Genomic DNA, 26,494 nt, shown 5'->3' on the forward strand with positions numbered 1-26,494 from the left:
GCATTTCTGCAGTGGCTCTACTGAATACAAAATCCACTACTTTGGAGAAAACATCGATCCTCTGGTGACTGCATAAGTGGGATCCAGAAGGTCTGTTTGGGATATGTAAGGATCATAAACACAGACATACCTCATCAAAAGAATGAGCTAGGAACCACTTTGCTGACCTAGCTCAGAGAGGCTGCATTACTTTGGAAACTGAAAGTGACGTGAACAGAGCTCTCTTCAGAGCACAGACTACGGTTTGCAGAGCAGAAACCATTCCATTAACCCGAAAACAAAACCCATCATTTTTTCCAAACCTTTGAAGTATGCCTGATCATTACTGGTGGTGGACTGTCCTTCAAATCTCCATTCCACCTTGTCCACATGGTGGTGCATAAAAAAACTGGTTGAAAATTCAACCTCTGATTGCTTTGTGGACTTCTACAAAAATATTGGAGCAAATTAAAATTAACTGCTGACAGGCAATCTGCTTGCCCACTTCAATTCCAAATTTAGGTAGGTGAATTAGCTCTTAAATCCACCACCCAAAACATTTCCCCCAACATTTTTACCTTTCTGAAGCATTTCCTTCAGACTAAAAGGGCACCCCTAGGCACAGAGCCATGTTTACTTTCAGTGTTTAAATCAGGGCTGTGTAGGATTCAGACAAATCCAATCCAAATTCCAATTGGGGTGACGGGTAAAGCTAGTTGTTTAATCCATTTATGTTTTTTGTCTCATACTATACCAGCAATCCATGACAAAAAACAAGTTAACAAAACACAAACCCATTGCAATAATAAATTTTTAGCCAGTATGAGCTATTTTGTTATAAGCGATAAAGAATGAAACATTTTCACCAGAGTCAATTGTTGACTGGACTGAAGTGAAACCAAAGCAAGACATTAATAAGACTGAAGTTCCTGAAGCGAAAAGACAAATGCAAAATCTATCTTTAAAATTTGCCAGTCATGAGAGGTAGTTTGAGATTTTTTCCTCGATATGCATTACTTTTGAAATAATTGTGGATGCAAGGGAAAAACTAAAGGGGCAGTTGCTATGTTCATTTAGCAAATATGCCTTCTGAAGTCCATGTGACACTTGTTGTAAAGACATTCTTCAAAGCAATAGTCTCAGCTAGGGTAATAAATAATGGAGACAAAGTATATGCATATTAAAATTGAGAAGGTTTAAGGTTACAGCGGTACAACCATAAAGAAGCAGTAAATTATCATACCATGCGGTCCTCCAATCCCGGCGAGACAGAGACCCACATCTCTCACAGGCAGGTCTCCTGATGTTTCATCAGATGGAGAAGCCATGGTGGACCTGAGGTCAATAAAACAAGTAAATTCCATGTAAGACACTTTCTATTTGTAACTCTAAGCAATAACAATTCTGATATCTTTACAATTCACCACAGAGTTTGAGTGACTGAAGCAAAACTGCCCTCTGATGAGGGAGTGTTTAACGTGTTATACTAATCATGGTATTGTGTCTAATAACTTATAAATTGTCAGCAAATAGCCCCTACTAAAGAGGCTTGTTATATTTTTGTCACTTTTTGTTTTGTAGCAGAAGTACCACACTTATGACTGTATTATTTCACTTTCGCAAGCCACTAATTGTGTGAATTTCCGGTAATATCTGTTAATTTTTTATTTTTTTATTTATTTGTACAGAAACACATGAGTCGGTTGATACAGAAAAAAAAAACAGCAAAAGGAGAAAACAATTTTTTTCGATCCAGTACATCTCCAATACTTGACATTTTGAAGCAAAGCAAAAGACAAAATTATGAATGAACAGAATTATGTACGGGGCAGTCTTAATTAAATCCAACAAGAGATTATACAAAATCTAGATAAGTCTCCCCATTTACCTCTCGAGATAGTTTGTAACTAACCCCCAAATCTGTTCCCCGATCTTCTTTCTGCGGGGGCTCTTGAAGGCATAGAGACTATATTCCATATTGTGTATTGAAAAAAAGCGAGCCCGCCAGGCTTCAAAAGCGGGGGGTTCTTGTGGCAACCATGCAGATGCAATACATAGCCTGTACACTGCAGTTACTAGAAAAATAAGTTTAGCATATTTCTTCGAGATACTAGTATTCCCTGTACCCATTTCAACACCCAATAGTATCTGCGTAGCTGATAATTGTATCTGACTACCCACAATTGTCGAGACACATTTTTCTATCTGAGACAACAAGGGAGCTAACATAGTACATGTACAGAAAATGTGAACATCATCCGCTGAGGTAAACCCACACCGAAAGCATTTACCTATTGCATCTCCCGACCATTTAGACACCTTATCTGGGGTATAGTATAGATTATAGATTGATTTGAAATGTTGAGCCACTAACTTTACCGACAAGAATAAATCTTTAGCCATAACTAATGAAGTTTCTATCTGAATGTCCTGTCTGCCTAGTTTAGCACACCATTTACTGTTCTGCTGCTCTAGATCATTTTCTTTAGTGTCTAACAGATGTTTATATAATGCACCAATTCTTACCCCTTTCATAATGTCTTCAATTAAAGAATTCGGTTTGAAGTTACCTCCCAGACCCATTAAATAATTACGAATCTGTAGATATTTTGCTAAATGGTCTCCAGGGAGAGAATATTGTTCTCGTAATTGTTCAAAAGATTTACAATAACTAGCATCATACAAATCCCCCACCACTCTAATGCCTTTCTGCCTCCAATTAAATACAATTCTGTCCCAGACATCTAAAGGTAAGAAAAACGACAATGAAAATGGGGTATACCACGTTATTTTCCCAAGGCCCAGTAGCCTCCTAACTGTATGCCAGACCTTATATGCAGCTGTCATTGTCTTAAAGCATGTACGTTTGTAGTAGCTTTGTTCGAAATACTTAAATAGACAGTTTTTTACTTTTACCCCCAGCAACATTTGATAGATTGATGGAGAATCTGCAGGTCTTGCTGGATCTTCGCCAGTTAATAAAATTCCCATTCCTTGCAACATACACGCATAATAATAAAGTGTGAAATCCGGAACCGACCAACCTCCCACATTTCTTGGGAGAATCATGAAACGCCTAGCCCTTCTAGCCTTCCCTCCAGACCACATAAAACGCATACATACTGTCTGCAGTTGTTCCAGACAGGTCTTCGGGACTTCTAGGGGTATACATCAGAAAAAATATAAAATTTGAGGCAGAATCAGCATTTTTAATAGGTTACACCGACCTACTAATGAAAGATGTAAACATTCTGCCTGATCTAGTTTTTTCCGAGCACTGACTGAGAGCTGATCCGAATTACCTTTAACTAAGGCAGTTGTACTAGCACGCAACGCAGACAGAATGTAGTAGAAACAACAAAATGTGGCACTCACGTGACACCTGTACCCATTTGCACCACATCACCTAAATGTGAGTCGATTTAGGCATTTAAAAAACATAATTAGGCCTTTGTGAAGCTATAGAGTGGGGCACAACCGATTTAAGGTGTAACCAGTAATACAGTTTCCCTTGCTAGAAAAAAAGCCAGTTCAACTACTGTTGTGTTGTGCCTGCTAGTAGCCAGTGCATGTGCTCAGGCATATTCATCCCACTCAGAAAATTAGATTGTGGTAAAAATGTTATGACTGGCAGTGGTGGTAGCTGATCACGACCTATTGACATATGATGAGCTGCTTCCCAGGGCAGAGACTAAATATGGAATTACTACTGGCTATTGTTTACTTCTACCTTGCCCTTCTAATTATAGCAATGAGCTCAGCCTTGTGGCCAAATCTACACATCAGGAATTGTGTTATCTTGAAGCAGACCATCAAAGGGAAAGGCGTACAATCAATCAATCAGAGTACTTGTAAGGCGCTGAGGGGAAGGGGTGCCGCTACTGCTCTAAGAGCCAGGTCTTGAGGAGTCTTCTGAAGGCGAGTAGGTCTTGGGTCTGCTGTAGGTGGGTAGGGAGGGTGTTCTAGGTCTTGGCAGCGAGGTAGGAGAAGGATCTGCCATCGGAGGTTGTTCGTAGCATGCGAGGGACAGCGACGAGGGCTAGGCTGGTGGAGCGGAGCTGGTGGGTGGGGGTGTAAAAGCTGAGTCTGCTGTTCAGGTAGGCTGGTCCGGAGTTGTTGAGTGCTTTGTGTGCGTTGGTGAGGAGCTTGAAGGTGATCCTCTTGTCGATGGGGAGCAAGTGTAGGACTCTCAGGTGGGGGGTGATGGGGCTGCGGCGGGGACTTTGACGATCAGTCGGGCGGAGGCGTTTTGGATGCGTTGTAGTCGTCGTAGGTGTTTGGCTGGGATTCCTGCGTAGAGTCTGTTGCAGTAGTCCAGTCTGCTGCTGACGAGGGCCTGTGTCACCGTTCTTCTTGTTTCAGTTGGGATCCACTTCTAGATCCTGCGGAGCATGCAGAGGGTGTTTTAGCAGGAGGAGGAGACGGCGTTGACCTGTTTAGAAATGGAGAGGGAGGAGTCCAGAATGAATCCTAGGTTGCGTGCATGGTCGGTGGGTGTCGGTGCTGTTCCCAGTGTGGTCAGTCACCAGGAGTCGTCCCAGGCTGAGGGGGTGGGTCTGAGGATGAGGACCTCCGTCTTGTCCGAGTTTCAATTTAAGATGGCTGCTCCTCATCCAGTCGGCGACGGCCTTCATTCTCTCGTGGAGGTTGGTTTTGGCGGTGGGTATGTCCTTGGTGAGGGAGAGGATGAGCTGGGTGTCATCAGCGTAGGAGATGATGTTGAGGTTGTGATGGCGGGTCACTTGTGCGAGGGGGCCATGTAGACATTGAACAGCGTCGGGCTGAGGGATGAGCCCTGAGGGACGCCGCAGATGATGCTGGTGGCTTCAGATAGGAAGGGCAGGAGGCGGACGTTCTGGGTTCTGCCGGAGAGGAAGAACGTGGTCCAGTCAAGGGCCTTCTCTTGGATTCCGGCTTCTAAGAGGCGTGTTTTTAGAGTGCGATGGTAGACCGTGTTGAAGGCGGCTGACAGGTCCAGGAGGATGAGGACTGATGTTTCGCTGTTGTCTAGTTGGTGCCTAATGTCGTCTGTGGAGGCGATGAGGGCTGTCTCAGTGCTGTGGTTTCGTCTGAATCCAGACTGGGATGGGTCCAAGATGTTGTTGTCTTACAGGTGGCGGGCCAGTTGCATGTTGACGATTTTCTCGATGACCTTGACCGGGAACGGGAGCAGGGAGATGGGCCGGAAGTTCTTGATGTCCTTGGGGTCCGCCTTGGGCTTCTTGAGGAGGACGTTGATTTTGGCGTGCTTCCAGCTTTCCGGGAATGTCGCTGTTTCGAAGGAGATGTTGATGACCTTCCGTATTTGGGGTGCGATGGCTGTGTCTGCTTTGTTGAATACGTGGTGTGGGCACGGGTCTGACAGAGATCCTGAGTGGATGGTGTGACCTTGTGTGTCTCGTCGTCATTGACGTTGGACCAGGAGGTCAGGCGATTGGCGCTGGTGGTGTTCACAGGGGAGGTGGAGTCTGGCGTAGTCGGGGCGGTCGTGGTGTTGAAGCTGTCATGGATGTCAGCGATCTTGCGGTGGAAAAAGATGGCTAGTGAGTCACACAGTTCTTGTGAGGGCGGTATGTCGTTGACGTTGGCGCTGGGGTTGGAGAGTTCCTTTACGATGGTGAAGAGCTCTTTGCTGTCGTGTGCGTTGTTATCCAGGCGGTCTTTGAAGGAGGATCTCTTGGCTAATCTGATGAGGTGGTAATGTCTGGGGGTGGTGTCCTTGTGGGCTGCCTGGATGTCCGGTGTGCGTTCATGGACCCATATCTTCTCAAGTTTCCGGCATGCGTGTTTGGAGGTCTGAAGCTCGTCTGTGAACCAGGTGGCTTTCTTGCTGGCGTGGCTGTTGGAGGGTTTCTTGAGCGGGGTTGGCGCAGTCGTCGATCCACTGTCTGAGGTTGCGGGCTGCGGTGTCTGGGTTGGTGGGGTCGGTGGGTGGGTTCTGGGTGAGGGTGATGATCAGATGGTCTTTGGTGACTTTTCTCCAGCAGCGGCGAGGTAGCTGTTGGGTGCGGTGGTGCGCCGTTGGTTTCTTGAAGGTGAAATGGATGCGGCGGTGGTCGGTCCAGTGGAGTTAGGTGGTGTGGTCGAAGGCGACGTGGGTGCTTGTGGAGAAGACGGAGTCCAGCGTGTGGCTGGTGGCATGGGTGGGTGTGGTGACGAGTTGTCTGAGGCAGAGGTTGGCGAGGTTGTCGATCAGGGTGGTGGAGTTGGCGTCGTTGTTGTTCTCGAGGTGGAAGTTCAGGTCCCCGAGGAGGATGTAGTCCGTCGAGAAAAGTGCGTGGGTGCTGGCGAGGGCGGCGATGGAGTCGCTGAACTGAGCTCGGGGTCCAGGGGGTCTGTAGATGAGTGTTCCCCTGAGGGTGGTGTTGGGGTCGGTGTGGATCCGGAAGTGCAGGTGTTCGGTTTGCCATAGTTCCGGCTTTCTGCACGCGGAATCCATTGAGTGTCCGTTGAATTGAATAGGCGCCCACAGGCGATGAATTGGTGAAAATTTCACACAACCAGTCGGGCCATTAAGTGGCCAGCTGAATGGTTTGATGATTTCCACTTTTGAGTGACTACACTCTACTTTGAATTTACCCGCTTTTTTTGCGTTACGGATTAATGATTCTGGAGGACCTTAAATTATAAACTGGTTTATCCTCCCAACCTTTTTAAGCTGAAGATCTCTTGCTCAAGAACAATTTTGAGTCCTGAAGATGACCGCTAAATAATATATCGGTCGAAACGCCGTCGACGCTTCTCTGTGGCAAAAAATTTTTGTACAAGGACACAGTATTCATGTTTATGGTGTTCCTCCTTTTTTGTGATTTATATTGTTGTTGCCACCTGTCTGGTTTATATGTATTGTTTTTTTGTACACCAGCGTTTTTCTTGCTTGAGATTGTTAATATGTTCAAAACAAACTCTCTGAAATGTTGAAATAAATGAATAATTTTGATACTATTAGGTTGTTGTGAAGGGCTTCTTTAACTCACCCATTGGATATCTTTCCAATTTTTTATATTTCTCTCCCCCTGAGCCTTTTGTTTGATATAATAGGAGTTCGGTGGGTGGCGACCTTGAGGGTGGACTTGTGGACGATGGTTATTCCTCCTCCGATTCCGTTGGCGCGATCCCTGTGGGTGATCTTGTAGCTATGGTGATGTCGGGCGCCGAGCAGTCGTTCCACCAGGTCTCGGTCAGGAAGGTCACGTCTGGGGCGGAGGTGTCGAGCAGATCACAGAGCTCGACAGCGTGTTTGCGTGCGAAGCGGGTGTTGAGGAGCATGCAGCGGAAGTGGTTGGGTCCAGTCCTTGGAGGTTTGGTGGCTCTGTCGCAGGTGAAGCTGCAGGTGTGGCAGGAGAAAGGTCCGTGGGTCCGTTTCGGGGCGGCCTGGAAGCAGGTGTGGTTTCGGCCGGCGTTGAGTGCATAGAGGGTGCTGGCGTCGTAGCGGAGTCTGGTGTGGCGTTTGTGGGGTCCAGGGGTTCTGGCGCTGGGCGCGGTCCAGGCACGGACGGGCGCAGCCAGACTTGCCTTAGGCGCGCCTTCAGCACGCCAGAGGCGCAGCCGCGCTGCACCTGGCATATATGGGAGGTGGGAGGGAGGAGCAGCTGGGAGGCGGGAGCAGCGAGTGGGCAGGGGCCGGGGTCGCAGGGGGGACAGCGGCAGGGAGACAGTGGTACAGAAGGCAAAAAGGGGGGAAACGAGTGGTACAGAGCAAAAAACGGGGCACAAGGAGGGGGAGTCAGTGGCACAAAGCAAAATGGGGCACAACAAGGGGGGAAAGCGAGTGGTACAGAGGAGAAAACGGGGCACAAGGAGGGGGGGGGGTCAGTGGCACAGAAAGCAAAATGGGGCACAACAAGGGGGAAAACGAGTGGTACAGAGCAGAAAATGGGGCACAAGGAGGGGGAGTCAGTGGCACAGAAAGCAAAATGGGGCACAAAGAGGGGGGATAAAAAAGTGGTACAGAGCAAAAAACGGGGCACAAGGAGGGGGGGTCAGTGGCACAGAAAGCAAAATGGGGCACAAAGAGCGGGGGAAACGAGTGGTACAGAGCAAAAAACGGGGCACAAGGAAGGGGAGTCAGTGGCACAGAAAGCAAAATGGGGAACAACAAGGGGGGGAAAACGAGTGGTACAGAGCAAAAAACGGGGCAGGAGGGGGAGTCAGTGGCACAGAAAGCAAAATGGGGCACAACAAGGGGGTAAAACGAGTGGTACAGAGCAAAAAACGGGGCAGAAGGAGGGGGAGTCAGTGGCACAGAAGCAAAGGACGAAGGCACTTACCAGTGGCAGCGGTAGTAGGGGCACACAGTCGGAGCTGCGTGGAGGGGGAGCGACCTACCAGGAGGGTCAGGGGTCAGGCAAACAGTGCAAACCATTATAATTAAAGCAACTTTCAGCCTTTGTGGATTTACGTGCAGCTCGGTGGTGCTCTTTGCAGAAACTTTAGTGCAATGGCAGGATCAAAGGATCTGTTGAGCATCTATATGACCCTGGTGCTGCCGCGCACGGTTTCTGGGTAGAAAGGCTAACTAAATTGAGTGTCCCACACCCTGCGTGCCTTAATCTCTAGAAACGTGTGTTACAGGCCATGAAAGTATATAGCATGTCAACACTTAAGGTCATACTATGTGACAGCTATCTTTGTTTCTTAGACTATGGGCGGCATTGGCAGCGTCATCTTTGTTTCTTGGCCTATAAAGGGCATTGACGGGCCGCACTTGAGCCACTGCCAATTTTCAAGGGCACACTCAGCATTTTTGGAAGAGAGTCAACTGAGGCACACTGCTGAAATAACTTTTTAACAAAAGTAATAATTATTCTGGACTATTTACTGTTACTTTCTTCCCGTATACTATTGTGGTGTTACAGTCAAGGAGACCTATTTCAAGTACAATAGCAGCACCATAATAGTGACAATTTCTGCTCTAGAAACTTTGTACAGTTCATAATCTTCAGACTTTCATATGTTCTTTCCTAGATGGTAACTGCTACTGTTGAAGTTTAGGTGGTCTTACCACATTTTGAGCACTGAACATGTGAGCTGCCCATACCTTCATCCTTACCCCACCTCTAGCATTACTTACTGCACCAGAAGTGGCTGCAATAAAATGGCAAGAATGGAAGGAATACTTTTTGAATGATATATCCATCACTGAAGAGGAGAACATTTTACCAGGGAAAAAAGGGCTAAAGTTTCATTGCCTAGGCCCTGAAGGTTTAAGTCAATATGGTCAGATTGCAAAACAAGTTAGATGGCCAGGAGAATGGGATATGTTCAAGAAGGCCTTAGATTAGAATTGCTCACAAACAGCCAGTATTGCCATTGATAGATGCATTTTTTCCAAAGGAATCGGGGCACTAAATAACCCAATGAATATCATGTTGCACACTTGCCCTTTCATGTCGATTTGGAAGTCAACCTGATTAATTGATTGGAGATCAGATATTAGAGTTGCAGATAGCTCTGTAATCAGCCCATCTAACAAGGATGACTCCACTAGCAAATGGTTTTAAATGTTCTGGGTTTGAATAAGAGTTCCAGCAATAAGCCTGTTTGTGAGGAGACGATGGGGGAGTCAAAATGCATATGGTCTCAGATTCTATGTCAGGACCGGAGGCTTCAGATTATGCTATATCTTCCTTCGCTTTATTAACATAAAGAAACCACAGCAGCTCAGGAAAAGATATAATAAGAACAAAAAATGCTTTAAACATAAAGCATTGACGTAATGTTCAACAAAAAATCAACAACTCCCAAGAGTCTCTTTGCTTATAATAATAGTCCATAGTCCTTTGTCTCTGTCCATCATCACTATATAACCGGACTTCCCATCATCTTCCTCCTCTTTCTTCGCTGCTCCCGCAGCCAGATAAGTGCTTTTCTGTTTCGACTTCTTTTTATTGTGATTGATTGTCTTGTGTGCGGTCTTTGGGGACTCCTTGCATGGTTTATTCCCTTTCAGAGTCCCCGGTTGCGGGAACGTTCTATCGTTCCTACGCGACTTTATTCCCACTTGTGTGCGGTGTGTACATAGACCGCAAGGGGGCGGCCTGTCGTCTCGCCGACCCTCCGGCGCGCCTCCGCAGTGCGAGGAGCCACGCCGTGGGGTCTGCTTGCGCAGGGGCCGACCCTCGCGTACCCCTCTGACACCTGGTGATCCGGGTCTGCACTTTACCAATTTTGACGCCCTCTGGGGTCTGTATAGCGGTTCTGACCGCGTGCATCGCCCTCGGGCGAGATCTGTGCACCTCTTTTCCGTGTGTGGCCTAGCGCGCTTGAGGGGTACGTAGACCCGGTCCCGGCGAGGAGGGTCTGCGCGCTTGGGGGTTGGTGCAGCCCACCTGCCACGTCAGCTGGCCCAAAAACGTGATCGCAGCCGCTGGGCCTGCCCACATTCGAGAACTTTCTCGGTTGCCGCCCTCTTGGGTGCCCCGCATTTGCCCCTTGGTTCCGAGATGGAAGGGGAGTACGATGAGGAGGCCTGCCCCTATCTGCAGGATGATGAGTTTTATCAGGCGGTGGACAACTCCATCTATCGTTGCGTGACGGAGGTGGTAGGGCCCATGGAGGACCGCCTTTCTGCCCGCATCGTGGAGGAGTGTGCGAAGCTGGCAGCGGCGCAGGTGCCTCCGTCCCCCGAACTCCCGGGGACGTCCGGCGGGTTGCCACCCGCTCCGAAGAGACCCCGTGGTGAGGGACCTTCATCGGAGGCGCAAGGCGTGGACAAGGGCGCTTTCGAGCGACTTCGTGACGCCTTCCTGGCCAAGGCGACGGCGGTGCCTCCGGCGCCCTTGGTGGACCCTGGCACTTCGGGCGACGTGTCTACGGCACCCGCCTCCCCGATCTCCCCCCCCCGGACACGGATGACGACGGGGAGTCGACCCGCTCTTGGCTCCCGACACCTTCAGCGAAGGAGATGCCCCGAGACGAGTCGGGCATGCTGGACCCGGACGAGATCGTCCACCCCCGATCCGCGGCCTGGGCCCCGGGGGAGACGGTGGCGAAGTTTGTCGCGGGCAGGCTGCGCAAGCCCCTGGAGAAGGAGGCGAGGGGTTGCCTGCGCGGGGAATGCCCTCGGCCTACTCTGGAAGGGAAAGTGGCCATGACACCAGAATTGGACCCCAAGATGGCCACCTTCCTGGCGAAATTCATGAAAGACCCCAGGAAGGGGATCGACCGGTCCTGGCGGGCCTGCCAGGACAAGCTGTTGGATGCGGTCGGGCCCGCCACGAAGATCCTTGATATGGCGGAGGAGGCCCGAGCGAATGGCACCGCCATTTCACCGGAGGTGCTCTCCAACTGGGCCCAGAGGGTGATCGTATTTTTGGGCAACGCCAACTGTGCCCTATCCACGGAGAGGCGGCGTTCGCTCCTTATCAAACTGGATCCGAAGCTGGGGGACCTGGCCTCGTCGGAGGCAGGTGCTGTGGCCCAGGGTGGCCTTTTCGGCGAACCTTTCATCCGCGAGCTGGGAAAGTTCGTGAATACGTTCACGTCGCTGGACAAGGCCCAGTCCAGCATCAAGAGGGTGTTCCACCAGCGTTTTTCTGGAGGGGCCGGTCGCGGCAGGGGCCGCGCGATCGGCCGTGGTCAGCAGACCAACAACCGTGGACAAGGCTCCGGAAGAGGTCAGTACCAGACCTCGGCCAACTACACCAACTTCTACCCCACGAGGGGTCAGCGCTATGGTGGCAGGGGGTTCAAGAAGAACTCCGGACAAGGAAATGCCCCCGGTAAGTGTACTTTGCTTGGATCATGTTCCGATTGGGGGGCGGCTGGCAAGCTTTTACGGGGAGTGGGAATTGCTCACTGCCGATGCTTGGGTTTTGCAAACTGTGAGAGGTTTCCATATAGAGTTTTACGACCAGCCAACTCAGGCGAGGCCCCCGCGCCCGATGGTTTTTTCAGACTCCGACGCGCGATTGATAGACGAGGAGGTCTCAGACTTGCAAGGGAGCCATCCGTCTATCAACGCGCCACCCACATGGGTTCCTCAGCAACGTCTTCTTGGTAGACAAGACGGATGGGGGCAAGAGGCCTGTGATCAATCTCAAGGAGTTCAATGGGTGGTTGGTCTACCGTCACTTCAAGATGGAGGGGATCCACCTCCTTCGGGACGTGCTCCTCCCTCGGGATTGGATGGTGCGACTGGATCTCAAGGACGCCTACTTGGTCGTTCCCATCCACCCCCCTCATCGTCGTTTCCTACAGTTCCTGTGGGACGGCAAGGTGTTCGAATTCACCGCCCTGCCGTTCGGTCTTTCTTCGGCCCCGTGGTGCTTCACGAAGGTCCTCCACCCGGTAGTGGAGTTTCTCAGAAGTCAGGGGGTCCGTATGCTGGTATACTTAGACGACATCCTCCTCATGGGGCAGTGCCCAGAGGTGCTGGCAGGACAGCTGCGCCAAGCTGTCGGCCTGCTTCAGAGACTGGGGTTCGTCATCAACGGCTCCAAGTCGGTTTTGGTTCCCACTCAGCAGATCACCTTTTTAGGTTTCGTGGTGGACTCGGTACAGGCGGTCTTGAGCCTTCCGGGTCGGAAGGTCGCAAAGATACGTCACCTGCTTCGGCAGACGATCGCGAGGGACCGTACGTCACTGCGCCATGTCGCCAAGGTGGTGGGTCTTTTATCGTCCTCCATCCAGGCGATTTTCCCGGGCCCGCTGCACTACAGGGCTCTTCAGCGCCTGAAGGCGCAGCATTTGCGCCGTGGGATGTGTTACGATCAGTGGGTCCCCCTCACGGACGAAGTGAAGGAGGAGATGTCATGGTGGCTGTCTCACATGGAGGCATGGAATGGGCGAGCGATCTTCGGGTCGGCTCCGGACTTGATCATAGAGTCCGACGCCAGCAGGTCGGGCTGGGGCGCCCGGTGCGGGGATTTTTCCACCGGCGGCGCCTGGTCGTCAGAAGAACAACAATTGCATATCAATTGTTTGGAGCTCCTAGCGGGCTCCTTCGCTGTTCGCTGTTGGACCAAGGATTCGGTCAAGGCCTGTGTCCTGCTGCGGATGGACAATATTTCGGCGGTCCGGTATGTGAACCACCTAGGAGGTCCTCGGTCCCGCGCCTTGGCGGACTTAGCGAAGGACTTCTGGGATTATTGCCTGTCTCGTCACATTGCGGTGACGGCGGAGTATCTGCCAGGCCAGCGCAATCAGGTGGCGGATTGGCACTCTCGACATCTCAGGGATGCCAGCCAGTGGAAACTGGATCCGGGAGTCTTCCGGTGGCTACACTCCCTTTGGGGCCCCTTCTCGGTGGACCTCTTCGCGTCCCGTCTCGACCACCAGCTGCCGCGGTTCTACAGCTGGAGGCCGGACCCTCTGGCGGAGGCCACGGACGCGTTCTTGCAGGATTGGAGTCGGGAACAGCCGTTTGCGTTTCCCCCGTTCTCCATGATCATGCGAACGGCGGCTCAAATACGCCGCCAGGGTGCGGAACTGGTGTTGGTTACACCGCTGTGGAGGTCTCAAGTATGGTTTCCGGTTCTTCTGGAACTTTCTTGGGATTTTCCAATCCTACTCCCCCTGTTTCCTCTGCTCCTGACGAGCCCGGATCAGGAACCTCATCCTCTCGTCATGCAGAACACTCTCCGCCTCGTGGCGTGGAGGCTCTCAGGAGACGCTGGACGCTCCCGGGCCTTTCGGGGTCAGCTGCGCACTTGCTCTCCAAAGCATGGGCCGATAGTACGACGAAGCGTTACAGATCCGCTTGGCTTAAGTGGATGCGTTGGTGTTTACGAAGGGATTTGGATCCCATGGTCGCCGGCCTTGTTCCCGTGCTGAATTTCCTGGCTCATTTGGCCGACAAGGGTTTAGCGTATAGGACGATCAATGCTATCCGGTCGGCGATATCTGCGGGCCATGATAACATCGATGGCCATCCGGTAGGGGAACACCCTTTTGTGTGCCGGCTTCTGCGAGCGGTTCGCCTCGCACTGCCGCCGGAACCCAGGTACTCCGTCCTTTGGGACGTCAATTTGGTTCTGAATCTGTTCCTGTCGTGGCCAGCGAATTCTTATCTGTCTCTTAAGGAGCTCTCGGCGAAATTAGCCATGTTGTTATGTCTGGTCTCTTGTAGGCGCGTCTCGGACGTGCGCGCGCTGGATGTTTCTGCACGCGTTTTTTCCCCGGATGGGGTTACTTTTACGGTGGGCCGACGCACTAAGACGTCGTCGCGTTCCATTTCTTATCCAGCTTTTACTGACACTCCTAAGTTGTGTGTCGTGCAATGCCTCAAAGCATATGAGGACCTGACTTTGGATCTGCGCCCTGCGGGCGAGCGTCAGTTGTTGATTGCCCTGCGGAAGCCACACAAAGCTGTCTCCTCCCCCACTATTGCTCGGTGGGTGCGTTGGGTCATGCAGGAAGCGGGCATCAATACTTCTCTCTTTGGAGCACACTCCGCCAGGGGGGCCATGGCCTCTAAGGCATTCTCAGTGGGTGCTCGTCTGGAGGACCTAATGCGAGCTGCGGATTGGTCCTCGGATTCCACCTTCAAGAGGTTTTATTTTAAGCCGGTGGTGGATTTGGCTCAGTTGGTGGTAAGTAAGCTTTAAACTAGCATAATCTGAAGCCTCCGGTCCTGACATAGAATCGAAATTTGCCTAGCTTACGTAACGGTAAGTTTCAATTCTATTAAGGACACGGAGGCGAGGATTATCCCACCCGAACTACAGTGGTGTCTCTACCCACCCGTATGGCAGTAAGTAAAGCGTTTTCCTTTACGTTGTCAGTACTGTGTTGTTCACTGAATGCTCCTCGCCTTGTTGTCGCATTTCCTGGGCCACCTCGCTGATGCTATTCCTTTTTTGGCAGGCAACGACGGTGCTAAACAGGACCAATGAGGCTTAAGCGTGATCTGCGCGAAGAAAGAGGAGGAAGATGATGGGAAGTCCGGTTATATAGTGATGATGGACAGAGACAAAGGACTATGGACTATTATTATAAGCAAAGAGACTCTTGGGAGTTGTTGATTTTTTGTTGAACATTACGTCAATGCTTTATGTTTAAAGCATTTTTTGTTCTTATTATATCTTTTCCTGAGCTGCTGTGGTTTCTTTATGTTAATAAAGCGAAGGAAGATATAGCATAATCCTCGCCTCCGTGTCCTTAATAGAATTGAAACTTACCGTTACGTAAGCTAGGCAAATTTCGATTCTAGGTGACCTCACACAATATTTGAAAAGGATGCACGGAGGGAGAAATTTGAAGGTACTATTTGAAAAATGTTACAACCTCCAGACACAAATCCAACTAGTTTAATGGGGGAACCAATACCCATGTTGGTATACAGAACAGTTACAATTCAAAGGTAGGAAGGCCTTGGGAAAATAGATTATAGCAGAGCGAGGTCCTTCGGTATTGGGATGGATAGACCAACCTTTGTTAGATATAAATTTAGATCTCAGAGCCTTGGTCAGGTTTTAGCTTTATGAGAAAGTGGCACTAGTTGCTGTGTACTAGAGGAATTCCCTAAAGAGTTTTCAGGACAGCTGGATGTGGGGATCCTTCAGCCAGCTCAATCGTCAGAATGGTGGAGCCCTTTAAGTCAGCTGGAAGATTATATTGTGCATATATCTAAGAAACTTGAATAATAACATACTTTGTGGACAGGTTTTTCTTCCCCGAATCAATGAATTGTTAACCAAGGCTATGGGTCACAGTTGGCTTTAGCCTACCACCAGGTGCCCCTACAATGCTAAAGCATGAGTTTAACAGTGTGTATAGCCCCAATTTGGTGCCTTAAGTTTCTACTGGTTTCAGCTACGACCATAGTCTTAGAAGTTAGGTTTTCACAGGTATTAAGGAGGTTGTTGTCATTCCAAGACAGCATTCTCATTAGGGCAAGAAAGAGCATGATAAACACCAGAGGATGGTTCTGGGTATTCTGGAAAAAAATATGCTGATTGCAAAGTACAATAAATGTATGTTTGTTGTACACACAGTAATGTATCTTGGTTACGAGATAAGCAAGGATGGCATTAAACCCAAGAAGAAACGAGCAGAGGCTACTAAGGATGTGCCAGATCAAAGCAAAAAGGATGAACTTAGGTCTTAGTGTTGGCTGATTTTTATTCAACATTGTTGGAGGTTTTGAAGAAAAGACTAACACAAGCACTATACCAAGGTATTAACCACTGGTGGTTTATTGAAGGCTTTGTTTTGCTTTGTGAGGCTATCCATGAGATTGCAGAGTTATATTTTCAAGGTGCATTATGTGGTTGGAGCAAGAAATGAGCTTAAAGATTGTTTAAGCTCGCGGTTACCACTGGAAAAAAATTCTTAGCTATGAATCAGATGTTTACCAGGTAGCATGGGTGGATAGAAAGATCTTGTGAGAAAAATATGGCACAAGAAAAAGAAACTGAATTAGGTTTGACAAAGTTCTAGGAGGTTAGAAATGAGTTAGCAGAAGTTTTGGATATTTTGATGAGGAGCAGTAAAGTAGTGCCACCAGCTGATATAAGATTGAGAGGGAACAGGTTTGACATGAGAGATATTTGGATATAGTAAAGAGTTAAAGGATAATCTAAAACTCTTATTGGTGGCGATGTGTAGATGAGGCAATGGAGAGTAGTATACGTGAGTGCGTTGAATGTATACATTTAGCTAAATCTTTGGTTGATTGCACCTACCCTATGCCTAGTATATCATCCTAAAATGCACTGCAGTGGGTTGGGAGTTAATATAACTGACCTGTACAAGATTCCAATGGTGAGGCCAAATACATCGTGTTACAGTTGACTACTTTTGAAAATTAACATAATTCAAGATTATTAAATGGGCCGATACTGATTTTACAAATATTCGAAGATAAGTTTTACAGAGGGAAGCATTCTGAAAAAGTGATAATCGGCCACAGAAAGTCAGAAATAACTAAAAGATTATTATGCATGCAATGGGATAGTGCATCACACAAGCTCTATATATCCCCTAGCTGAGTTTACCAGGTAACTCCCTCTGTAACAGGTCATTTTCACCTTGAAACCATGAGAGGCAGGGAACCGTTTAGCAAAGCCAAAGTTTGGGTGGATGGCAGAGTTGAGGAGAGAAGAATGATCCCCTTGTGTAAGAAATACGTTACTTACCTGTAACTGCAGTTATCCAGTATTGGTATCTTTCATAGATTCACATGCCTGAATCTTTCCCCGTCGTCGGGTTGGGAGTCCCCGGTACATAAATAAAGTAATGTCTCATTAGACATATAGAGTAACAGGCCAAGGGCCTCACATTGGTAACATATACTTAACATAACTTTTGTAAAAAAGGACCAAACTTCGGAGAAGAGCCAATCAGCTATCACCACCCTCTGGAACCTTCCTGGAAGGAGCGCTAGTCCCTCAGATTTTGGTAAGCACAGTGCTAAGTAGTTGCATTACTGAGAGGACTAGGAGAGCCTTTCCAGGAGAGGTGGGTGGGTTGCATGTGAATCTATGAAAGATACCAATACTGGATAACAGCAGTTACAGGTAAGTACCACATTTCTTATCCAGTATTAGAGTATCTTTCATAGATTCACATGCCTGAATCAGAGTAGTAAGCAATGATAAGCACATTTCTGATGGTACAGTATCACAAATTCACCAGATAATAACATATCAATGTGAAACATAGAAAGTACCAAAATGCAATGAAAGAGAATAGTAAGGAACACAATAGAGAAATGTGCGTAAAGAAAAAAGGATGGTGGGATGAAGAGAAAAGCGTCACCTCTAATGAAATAGATGACGAAGCACAGCCTGTCTCACTGCCGCATCCTTCATGAGTTATGTATCCAAGCAGTAATGCTTGGTAAATGTATGCGGCATCTTCCATGTTGCCGCTCTAAAGATTTCTGTAATGGGCACTCCTGCAAAGTGTGCCATGGAGGTAGAAATCGCCCTAGTGGAATGGGCTCGAACTTTGGAACGCAGAGGTTGCCCTGCTTGCTGGTGACAGAACATAATCGCTGCAGAGATCCATTGAGAGATACTTTGCTTAGTGAGGGGTAGACCTTTCCTAGGTCGACTAAAAGCCACAAAGAGTTGGTTGGATTTACGGAATGTCATTGTCCTGTCAATGTAAAATTTAAGGTAGCGTTTAAGTTCAAGAGAATGTAGAGTTCTTTCCTCCGCCGTTTGAGGGCTTGGAAAAAAGGATCGCAATACTATAGGCTTGCTGAGATGAAAGGTTGATGGGACCTTTGGCATAAATTTAGGATTCGTGCAAAGTATGACCCTGTTGTGTTTGAATTGAAGGAAAGGATCTTGAATTGAAAATGCATGAAGTTCACTTACTCGCCTTGCCCAGGTGAGGGTGAGAAGGAGCGCAGTTTTCCAGGAGAGATCCATAAGATCAGCTCTGTGTAACGGCTCAAAAGGGTGTTTCATAAGCTGGGCAAGAACTGTGTTAAGTTGCCAAGTGGGAAGTAAAGTCTTTAGAGGAGGGGGAATATCCTGAATAGGCCTTTAAGAAACTGCTTAGTCAACCTACTAGACCAAAGAAAAGGGCTTGCAGAGGATCGTCTGAAGCAGGATATTGCTGCCAGGTAAAACTTAATGGAAGCGTGTGCAAGACCCGAATTCACCAGATGGAGAAGGTAAGGCAATGTTTGTTCCGGAGAAGATGAAAGAGGGTGTATCTTTTTCGACTGTCACCAGATGCAGAACCTTTTCCATTTTAAGGAATATGTTGTGTTGGTACTTTCGGCTCAAGCCCGAGCTAGAACTGCCCTGCAGTCCGGAGGAATGTCTAGGTCATGGAATTCTCTGAACTCAGGAGCCAAGCCGATAATTTGAGTGATGCTGGATACGGATGTTGGACTTGTTGAGGAGAGAGGAAAACAGTTTCAATGGGACCAGCGGTCGCAGGGAGAGAAGATGAAGCTCTGTGAACCAGTGCTGGCTTGGCCATGCAGGAGCTATTAAGAGGAGAGTACAAGGTTCCGCTTTCAACTTCCTGAGGACCCTTGGAATCAGGGGAAATGGAGGAAAAGCGTACGCAAAGACGTTGAACCATGCGATCGAAAAGGCATTCCCTAGAGATCCATTTTGGGGACTCCAGCTTGCGAAGTGTTGGCAATTGGCGTTGTGTTTGGTAGCGAATAGGTCCAGGTGAGGGGTGCCCCATTGGGAGAAAATGCAGTTGAGAGTCCGTTGATCCAACTCCCATTGTGGCATATTGTTGGTTGTCTGCTTAGTGAGTCGGCGAGAACCTTGTCTGTTCCTGGGACGTACTCTGCTCGAAGAGAAATATTGTGATGAGGCAACCAGTTCCAGATTTTTTGTCACTCGTGAGAGAGTGTCAGAGAACGAGTTCCTCCCTGCTTGTTTAGATAGTGCATTGTCATAGTATTGTCCGTCCGCACAAGCACTAGAGAATTTTTGATCCTTGGAAGAAATGCCAGAAGAGCACGATAGACAGCTCGCAGCTCGAGGAGATTTATGTGAAGTTTCCGCTCGGAAAGGGACCACTTTCCGCTGATCTGGAGTTCTTGGAGGAAAGCTACCCAACCTTACAGGGACACATCTAGTGTGATGGTATGCAGAGAAGCTGGAAGCAAGAAAGGCAAGCCTTGAGAAATGTTTTTAGGGCGAATCCACCACCTTAGAGCCTTGACCATCTGAGGGGTCACTTGGATGACATCATTGAATGACTCCGTACATTGGACTCATTGAGCCGATAGCGCCTCTTGAAGAGGGCGCATGTGGAGGCGACAGTGTGGAACCAGTAGAATACAGGAAGACATCATCCTGAGCAGGGATTTGAAAAGGCGCACTGTGAGAGACTTTTTGGATCTTAGGCGATTTGCCAAGGAAAGAAGTCTGTCTCGTCGTTCTTGTGAGGGAAAAGCTTTCTTCTGGGTCGTGTCGAGAGTAGCACCCAGGAAAGTTATACGCCGGGAAGGCTGGAGGACGGACTTGTCCTGATTGAGAGTGAGCACCAAACGATCGAAAAGCTATAGACAAGCGTCAGAAGACCTGGTCGCGCCTTCTAGGGAGGGTGCTTTGACGAGCCAGTCGTCCAGATATGGAAAGACTTAATGGTGTTACTGCCTGAGATATGCGGCCACTGGAGAAAGGCATTTCGTAAAAATGTATGGCGCCGATTTGAGTCCGAAAGGCAGGACCCGAAATTGGTAGTGCCTGCCCACCACAGCAAACCCCAGGAACTTTTTGTGATTCATGTGGATAGGAACATGAAAATAGGCGTCTTGAAGATCTAAGGACACCATGCAGTCGTTTGCGTTGAGAAGCTGCAGCACCTCTTGAATGGTAACCATGCGAAACGACTGCTTCTTTAAAAATTTGTTGAGACTGCTCAAGTCTAGGATTGGTCTCCATTTCTTCTCTTCTTTCTGCACCAGGAAAAAACAGGAGTAAAACTCCTTCCCCCGTTGACGAGGAGGTACTCTTTCTATAGCTCCCTTCCGGAGCATCAGTGAATGCTCCAGGAGTAGAAGACACAAGTTCTTCTGAAGCATAGGTTGGAGAGGGGTTTGAGGAGGAATTTGTATGAATTCCAGCGAGTGTCCAAATTGAACCAGCTGGAGGACACAACGGTCTGTTATCTTTTTCCAATTGTCTAGGAAATGAGAAATTCTTCCTCCAACTCTGGAGGGTGGAAAGGAAGTGGAGACCAGTGTCAGTGAAGAGTCATTGTTGCCAAGCGGCGTCCTTCTGTCGACCACCTTTTCCTCGAAAGGAGAACTTAGAGTAAGACGACTGTTGTTGCTTTTGATGCTGATGGTACTGCAGCCGATATTGCTGATTGGAAGAATAGGAAGATCGGAAATGCTGGTAGTCTCCTCTCGTAGAAGACTGTCCCCTTCCTCTTGAGCCACGAAAAGGAGGGTTTTTGAATTGAAGGGTACCCAAAGCCCTAGCTGTATCGGTATCCTTTTTTATGCCCTGAAGAGCGTCATCGATATGTGTGCCGAAAAGAAGCGGACCATCGTAGGGCATGTCAAGAACTTTAGTTTGTACGTCCGGTCGGAATGCTGACGCTTTAAGCCAACCTTGGCGCCGCAGCACCAGAGTACCGGCCAGTTGGCCACAACCAGTAGAGGCGGTATCCATCACACAATCGATGATCTCGACGCTGAACATTCGCCCTCCGGTAAGATCTTTTTTGCTTCTTCCTTTGAATCGTCTAGCAAGGCTCCAAGATATGGGGCAATGTCTGCCCGCATCTGCCTGTTACAGCCTCCTAACAGTGCCAAGGAGTTGGAAGCACGCACTGTTGATGCTGACATGGACGAGAAACGTTTCCCAATATTATCAAGCCGCCTACCTTCCTTATCTGGAGGAGCGGTCAATGGTGCGGAAGAATTTTTAGAATTACACTGAGTGGCCTGTTTGATAACTGAGTCAGGTTTGGGGTGTCCGATCAGGCATGCTAGAGCGGTGTCCAGAGCCCTGTATTTCTTGTCCAGCATAGTTAAAACAGGGGGTAAAGAAGAAAGGTTATGCATAATCTTTACACCCTGATCCCATATGTAGTCAATAATAGGTATTGACCAGACAGATTTCTTGAAAGGTTCCTTAAAGTCATAAAGGAAACAATCCTGTTGGAGGGAAGGCATAGGTATCTGGAAACGCTGTGCCGCTCTCTCTAGGATGTTATGGAAATCCCCGATATCCTCAGGAGGCGAGTCAGCTTGAGTAGGCACCGGGGATGCTGGACAGGGAATTACGTGTCGATTGGGAACCGTGAAGTTTCCCTTCCTCATGTTGATCCTCCTCCTCATCATCCGTGGAAGGTGGAGGCTGTCAACTGGAAGGCCCAGGCTGCAAAATCAGGGGCGAAGGCCGTGGTCTTGGTGGCGGAGAGGCTACTGGAGGAGGTGGAGACGTAGCCGAAGTTGGAAACCTCTGCTTATAATCTGTGATTAGAAATTAGAGGTCGGAATCCAGGGAAGCAGGAAGGCAAACCATAGGAGGTGGAGGCAGATGGCACTCCTCAGGATAATCCACCTGATCCTCCTGCTCTTGGTCATCATAGTCCGAGCTGTCATGGTACTTAACGTGAAGTTCAGATGGGCTTGTTGCAGCTCTGAACATACTGCCATTGTCAGAATCTTCCTCCTCCAAGAGGTGAGTAGGTGGCAAAGGTTGGACCCTACTAGGAGAAGTCAAGGCTGGTGTCAGCGTGCGTTTTGTAATCTTGAGGTGGACATACGCACTGTGTAGCTTGGGTTCTGTTGTCGTCGACGAGCCCGTAAACGGAGTAGTCATCGACGGTGAAACGTCAACGGGCACCACTGGTGGTAACGTCGACTGAGCTCCCATCGACGGAGCTGTCATCTACGGTGTTGACGGTATCCTCGTCGCCGGAATAGTCTTCGTCGACATAGGTGTTGACACGCTCGTCGGCGATCTTAGTGTCGACGCTGGTTTTGACGTCGACGATGATTTCTTTATTTTAATCGTCGACGAGATAGACCTACCAGCCGTCGACGATGAAGTTGTCGTCGTCGACGTGGATACATTTGAAGATGCAACAGAAGTTGAGACTGTCATCGTCCACGAGGTTACGGCCAAAGATGTAGATGGAGATTTCATCGTCGTTGAAGTCACCGTCCACGAGGCCATCGTCGATGAGGTGGAAACAGGTTTCTTGAAGGTGTGAAGAACCTCCTGAGGGGACACCTTTGCTGGCAGAGCCTTAGGATGTGCCTCTGAAGACTTTGTGTGAGTCTTCTTTTGAGGTGGCTGCGATGAAGGTCCTGGAGAGGCCACTCTAGGTCGTTTCTGAGAGGAATGTGAAGACTTGGAAGAACCTTCACTCTCCTCAGAAGATACAGCTTGGTCTTTATCTTTAAGCCTCTTCAGCCAAATTAAGAGGCGTTCCTCCCTATCTTTGAGGGTATTTGAAGAAAAGGTACGACATACCTTACAGACCTTTGAAGAGCTATCTGGGTAAAGGCAGTAGAGACAGTCCTTGTGTTGGTCATCCACACAAAGTCTCTTTTTACCACGGGAAGCACCGACCTAAAAAGGCCTTTCTTAGGAGTACCTGCCATGAAGAACCTGAGAACTCCATTCAGATGAACGAATTTTGAAGAAAAAAGCAGTGAAATCCAGAAAACAAGGAAAGTGGAGACTCCCTTAGCGGTAGAAAATCTGCGGTAGAAAATCTGAGGGACTAGAGCTCCTTCCAGGAAGGTTCCAGAGGGTGGTAATAGCTGATTGGCTCTTCTCCGAAGTTTGGTCCTTTTTACAAAAGGACATGGACATGGATATGTTACCAATGTGAGGCCCTTGGCCGATTACTCTATATGTCTAATGAGAAATTCCTTTATTTATGTACCGGGGCTCCCATCCCGACGACGGGGAATGATTCAGGCATGTGAATCTATAAAAGATACCCTAATACTGGATAATGAGAGAAAACAAAGAAAGCACAAGCTGCGTACCAGGAGTGTTACAATGAGAAAGATAAAGATGATGTGAAGGAGGCATGTCTGGAAGAGAGCTAATGGGTGTGAATCAAGAAGGATCTCTTCTTTGGTAGCTTTAGTGTCCTTCTTCATACACACTCACAGTCTCTCTTCCAGACATGCCTTCTTGACACCTTACCACGTTTTCTGGCCCTTTTGAAAGTTGTCAAACGAATGACAAGTTCAGCAAAACTAAGCGATGGGAAAGTGTGGCACATGGACTGCTTGTCCAGGGGTAAAGGTGGAAGAGGTGTGCATGAATTAAAAGGATGTGGGGGAATGGGATGTTTGGATTGGTCTCAAGACAAGGTTTACCAGAAGTTCTGCATGCTAACACAGTAAAAATTAGGAAGCAGTGTCAAGCTGTCTGGATTAGAGGGGTGCCTGAAGTTGATTGGAGTGGAATTGTTCATGAAAACTTGTAAAGTCGAGGTGAGTATGGACAGTTAAATTGTCCAGAGGAGCAGATGCGTCGCACTGTAATACTGCCTGGCAAATTCAATAATTATGTGATAGATCACTTACTTCCTTCTAGATGAATTTGAGAGAGTGAGTGAGTGAGTGAGTGTTTGTGTGTGTTTTCTCTAATCATGTGTCCGTATACATTCTTACCTCATTGAGAACCCTAATCTGTGATAAAGAAGGTTATATTTGAAAGTTGTGGTGTGAAACTGGAGCTATTGACCGGCGGTGAGCTGCCACTCTGGACAGTAAATAAAGGTCTATGGAATTACTAACAGCTATTGTTTATTATTTTTTAAATCAGTCCATTGCTCATTAGAAGCAATGCACCACCATGTAAAGAGCTGCTTTTGGTGAGACAATATGAATTCTTTTGGGCACAAATAGGCAGGTCAGAAACAAGATAGGCAGGCAAAATATAAAGAATATAAACTTTATTACAAACATGAACAGGATATCATCCCAAGGAAACTACAGGTCTATGTATGCCAGCCTACTGACATGCTATGTCATGGAGAGTGTGATACCAACATTCACAGATCTGTGTACATCAGTATCAATCCCACAATGGCACTGCATAACTTAGTTTGCAAAAGCAAGGAGACCATATTATGACGCATCCCACTATTACTGGTAAGAATGATCAGAGGAAAACATGAAGCACGTACCTGTAGTGTAGTTCCTATATTCCCAATAGGCTCTGCGCATTGGAATAATATATCCTATACATTTGATGTAGGACTTAGGTCGACTAGGTCTCTATCGAATATATTAGACTTAATTGTGAGTGCCAGCTAGCTCAGAGGTCACTAGAAACTTTCTCGAATAAACAAGAAGGGATTAGTTTCTGACAACCGCATAAACATGGCAACTTTGTTTCCCCAAGAATAAAACTAATCTTCAGAGTCGTGGAAACAATAGATAGATATTTTACTCAGTCAATCGTGCATGCTTTCTTTCATCAGAGGTGCAGGGAAATAGAGAGACTGGCGTTTTCAATAAAAGGGTTTATTGAACAGTCTTCTTTCTCAAGCAAGTAAAGTGAACTGCTACAATCGTAATACTGATTGCAAAGTATAATGCGTACAGTAAGAAGAGTATTATAAAATAATACTGTAAAAGCATTGTATGGTTCCTACACCATAGATAAATAGATACATAAATAACAAAGGCTAAAAGTACTCAACTGGTGCTTCTAAAATACGCCTACCCCAATGTACCTAACCTAAGTCTAGTACGAGGGAAGAAGTAAGTGAGGTGTAGCATAGGTTTAGTTTTTCTTTGCCAAGAATCTAACCAAGATGTCTCTTAGGATCTAATCAGCTCTGTACCTTGGTTTTAGAATGTCGGAGGTCTGGTATCTCTGTCTCGGACTCAATTTCGCAACAACCCGCGAGGGGAGCTTGGAAACACTGGAGCTGGATTCTCAGCGAGAGAAAGGACAGCTTCTCTGTCAGTGCGTCAGCTGGAGGGTCGGCTTCCTTCGGCACTTGCTGTAGCGAGTTGCGTCGGGCAAGTAGATAGTCGAGCTGCTCTGAACCACCGTGTGTTTGCTAGGGCAAGTGTAGGCATATTTATACCTTGAAGGTGCCTTGTTTGAACTAAAGTCGGACATAATAACGTCATCCAAGAACCCCAAGGGAATGGTAGTCCTTTGAAAACTTCATGATTTCTAGGACAAATCAATATTCAAGTAAGGAGATGTCCCTGACGGCAGAAGTCGAGTTTTCCAATAAATCGCTGTGGCTTTTTGGAACAAGTGGAAGTAGCCATGCCTGTCTTTGGACTGGATGGGTTATATCTAAATATGGGTACGATTTCTATGTCTATGTGAGGGCAATGTGAATTGTACCTATATAAGGGCATGAATCGGTAAATTGCGCTTGTATTCTAAAATGCTACACAACATACCAAACAATTCAGAGGCTCACATGGCTTTTAGTATTAATACAGTCACGCCTATCAAAACCATTTTGCCTCCTCCAAATCATTTTTCACAGTCTCCTCCTTTGCATATCATGAAGGGCTCATCCAAAACCTCTCTCACCTTTACCAACCTCATCTTTTCAAGTGTGTCCTATCGTCCAGTACAACAGTTCTTTCTCTAGGTTGCAGGAAAACTGTTTGCACACCCACCTTCGATTAACCACAAAGAACTTCTTGCCTTCACTCCAAAAAAACTTACACTGCCTTCACTCCTATTCTTTTAACATACTAATGCTGGTACTTCTATTGCCTGTCCAACAAATTGATTAACATGTATATATACACACATCTTCGCAGAATGCAAGCACGCCTAGAGAGCAGTCAAATGTTCCACACTAAATTCATCAATCCAACTCTATCCCCGTCCTTCTTCACTCACACCCATTTATATGAATCATCCTCCTCCTAAAGGGAAATGGATCGGGCCTTGATGGTAATTTCTACTATTAAGTGTACTCAAAAACATTTCTACTGGGGCGTGGCCAAGATGGCGTCGGAGTAGGACGCATCTCTGAGCCTCTCCGACACCGCACCGAAATAGCATCAAATAGCGGGGTCCCGGGAGTGCTGCACGGCGCTATCTGGAAGCTGAAGGCTAGCGGAGTGCTCCGGTGACGCCAGCGGGGCGATTTGGAGCCTGCAGCGCCTTTCAGA

The 26,494-nt window shown here is 47.9% G+C and overlaps 1 protein-coding gene across 4 annotated transcripts in view; it reads right to left on the reverse strand.

Annotated features, from left to right (window-relative positions):
• RPGRIP1L (RPGRIP1 like) overlaps positions 1-26,494 on the reverse strand; it is a 1,159,147-nt gene that overhangs the window by 990,169 nt on the left and 142,484 nt on the right. For all 4 annotated transcript variants that reach the window (XM_086945185.1, XM_086945184.1, XM_086945187.1 and 1 more), the window contains exon 2: positions 1,223-1,314. In XM_086945185.1, the coding sequence (XP_086801311.1) occupies positions 1,223-1,307 (85 nt within the window). In that variant the 5' untranslated portion in view covers positions 1,308-1,314. The remainder of the gene's footprint in view (positions 1-1,222; positions 1,315-26,494) is intronic.

Source organism: Lissotriton vulgaris, chromosome 12 (assembly GCF_964263255.1).
Source record: "Lissotriton vulgaris chromosome 12, aLisVul1.2, whole genome shotgun sequence".
Classification (NCBI taxonomy): Eukaryota; Metazoa; Chordata; class Amphibia; order Caudata; family Salamandridae; genus Lissotriton; species Lissotriton vulgaris.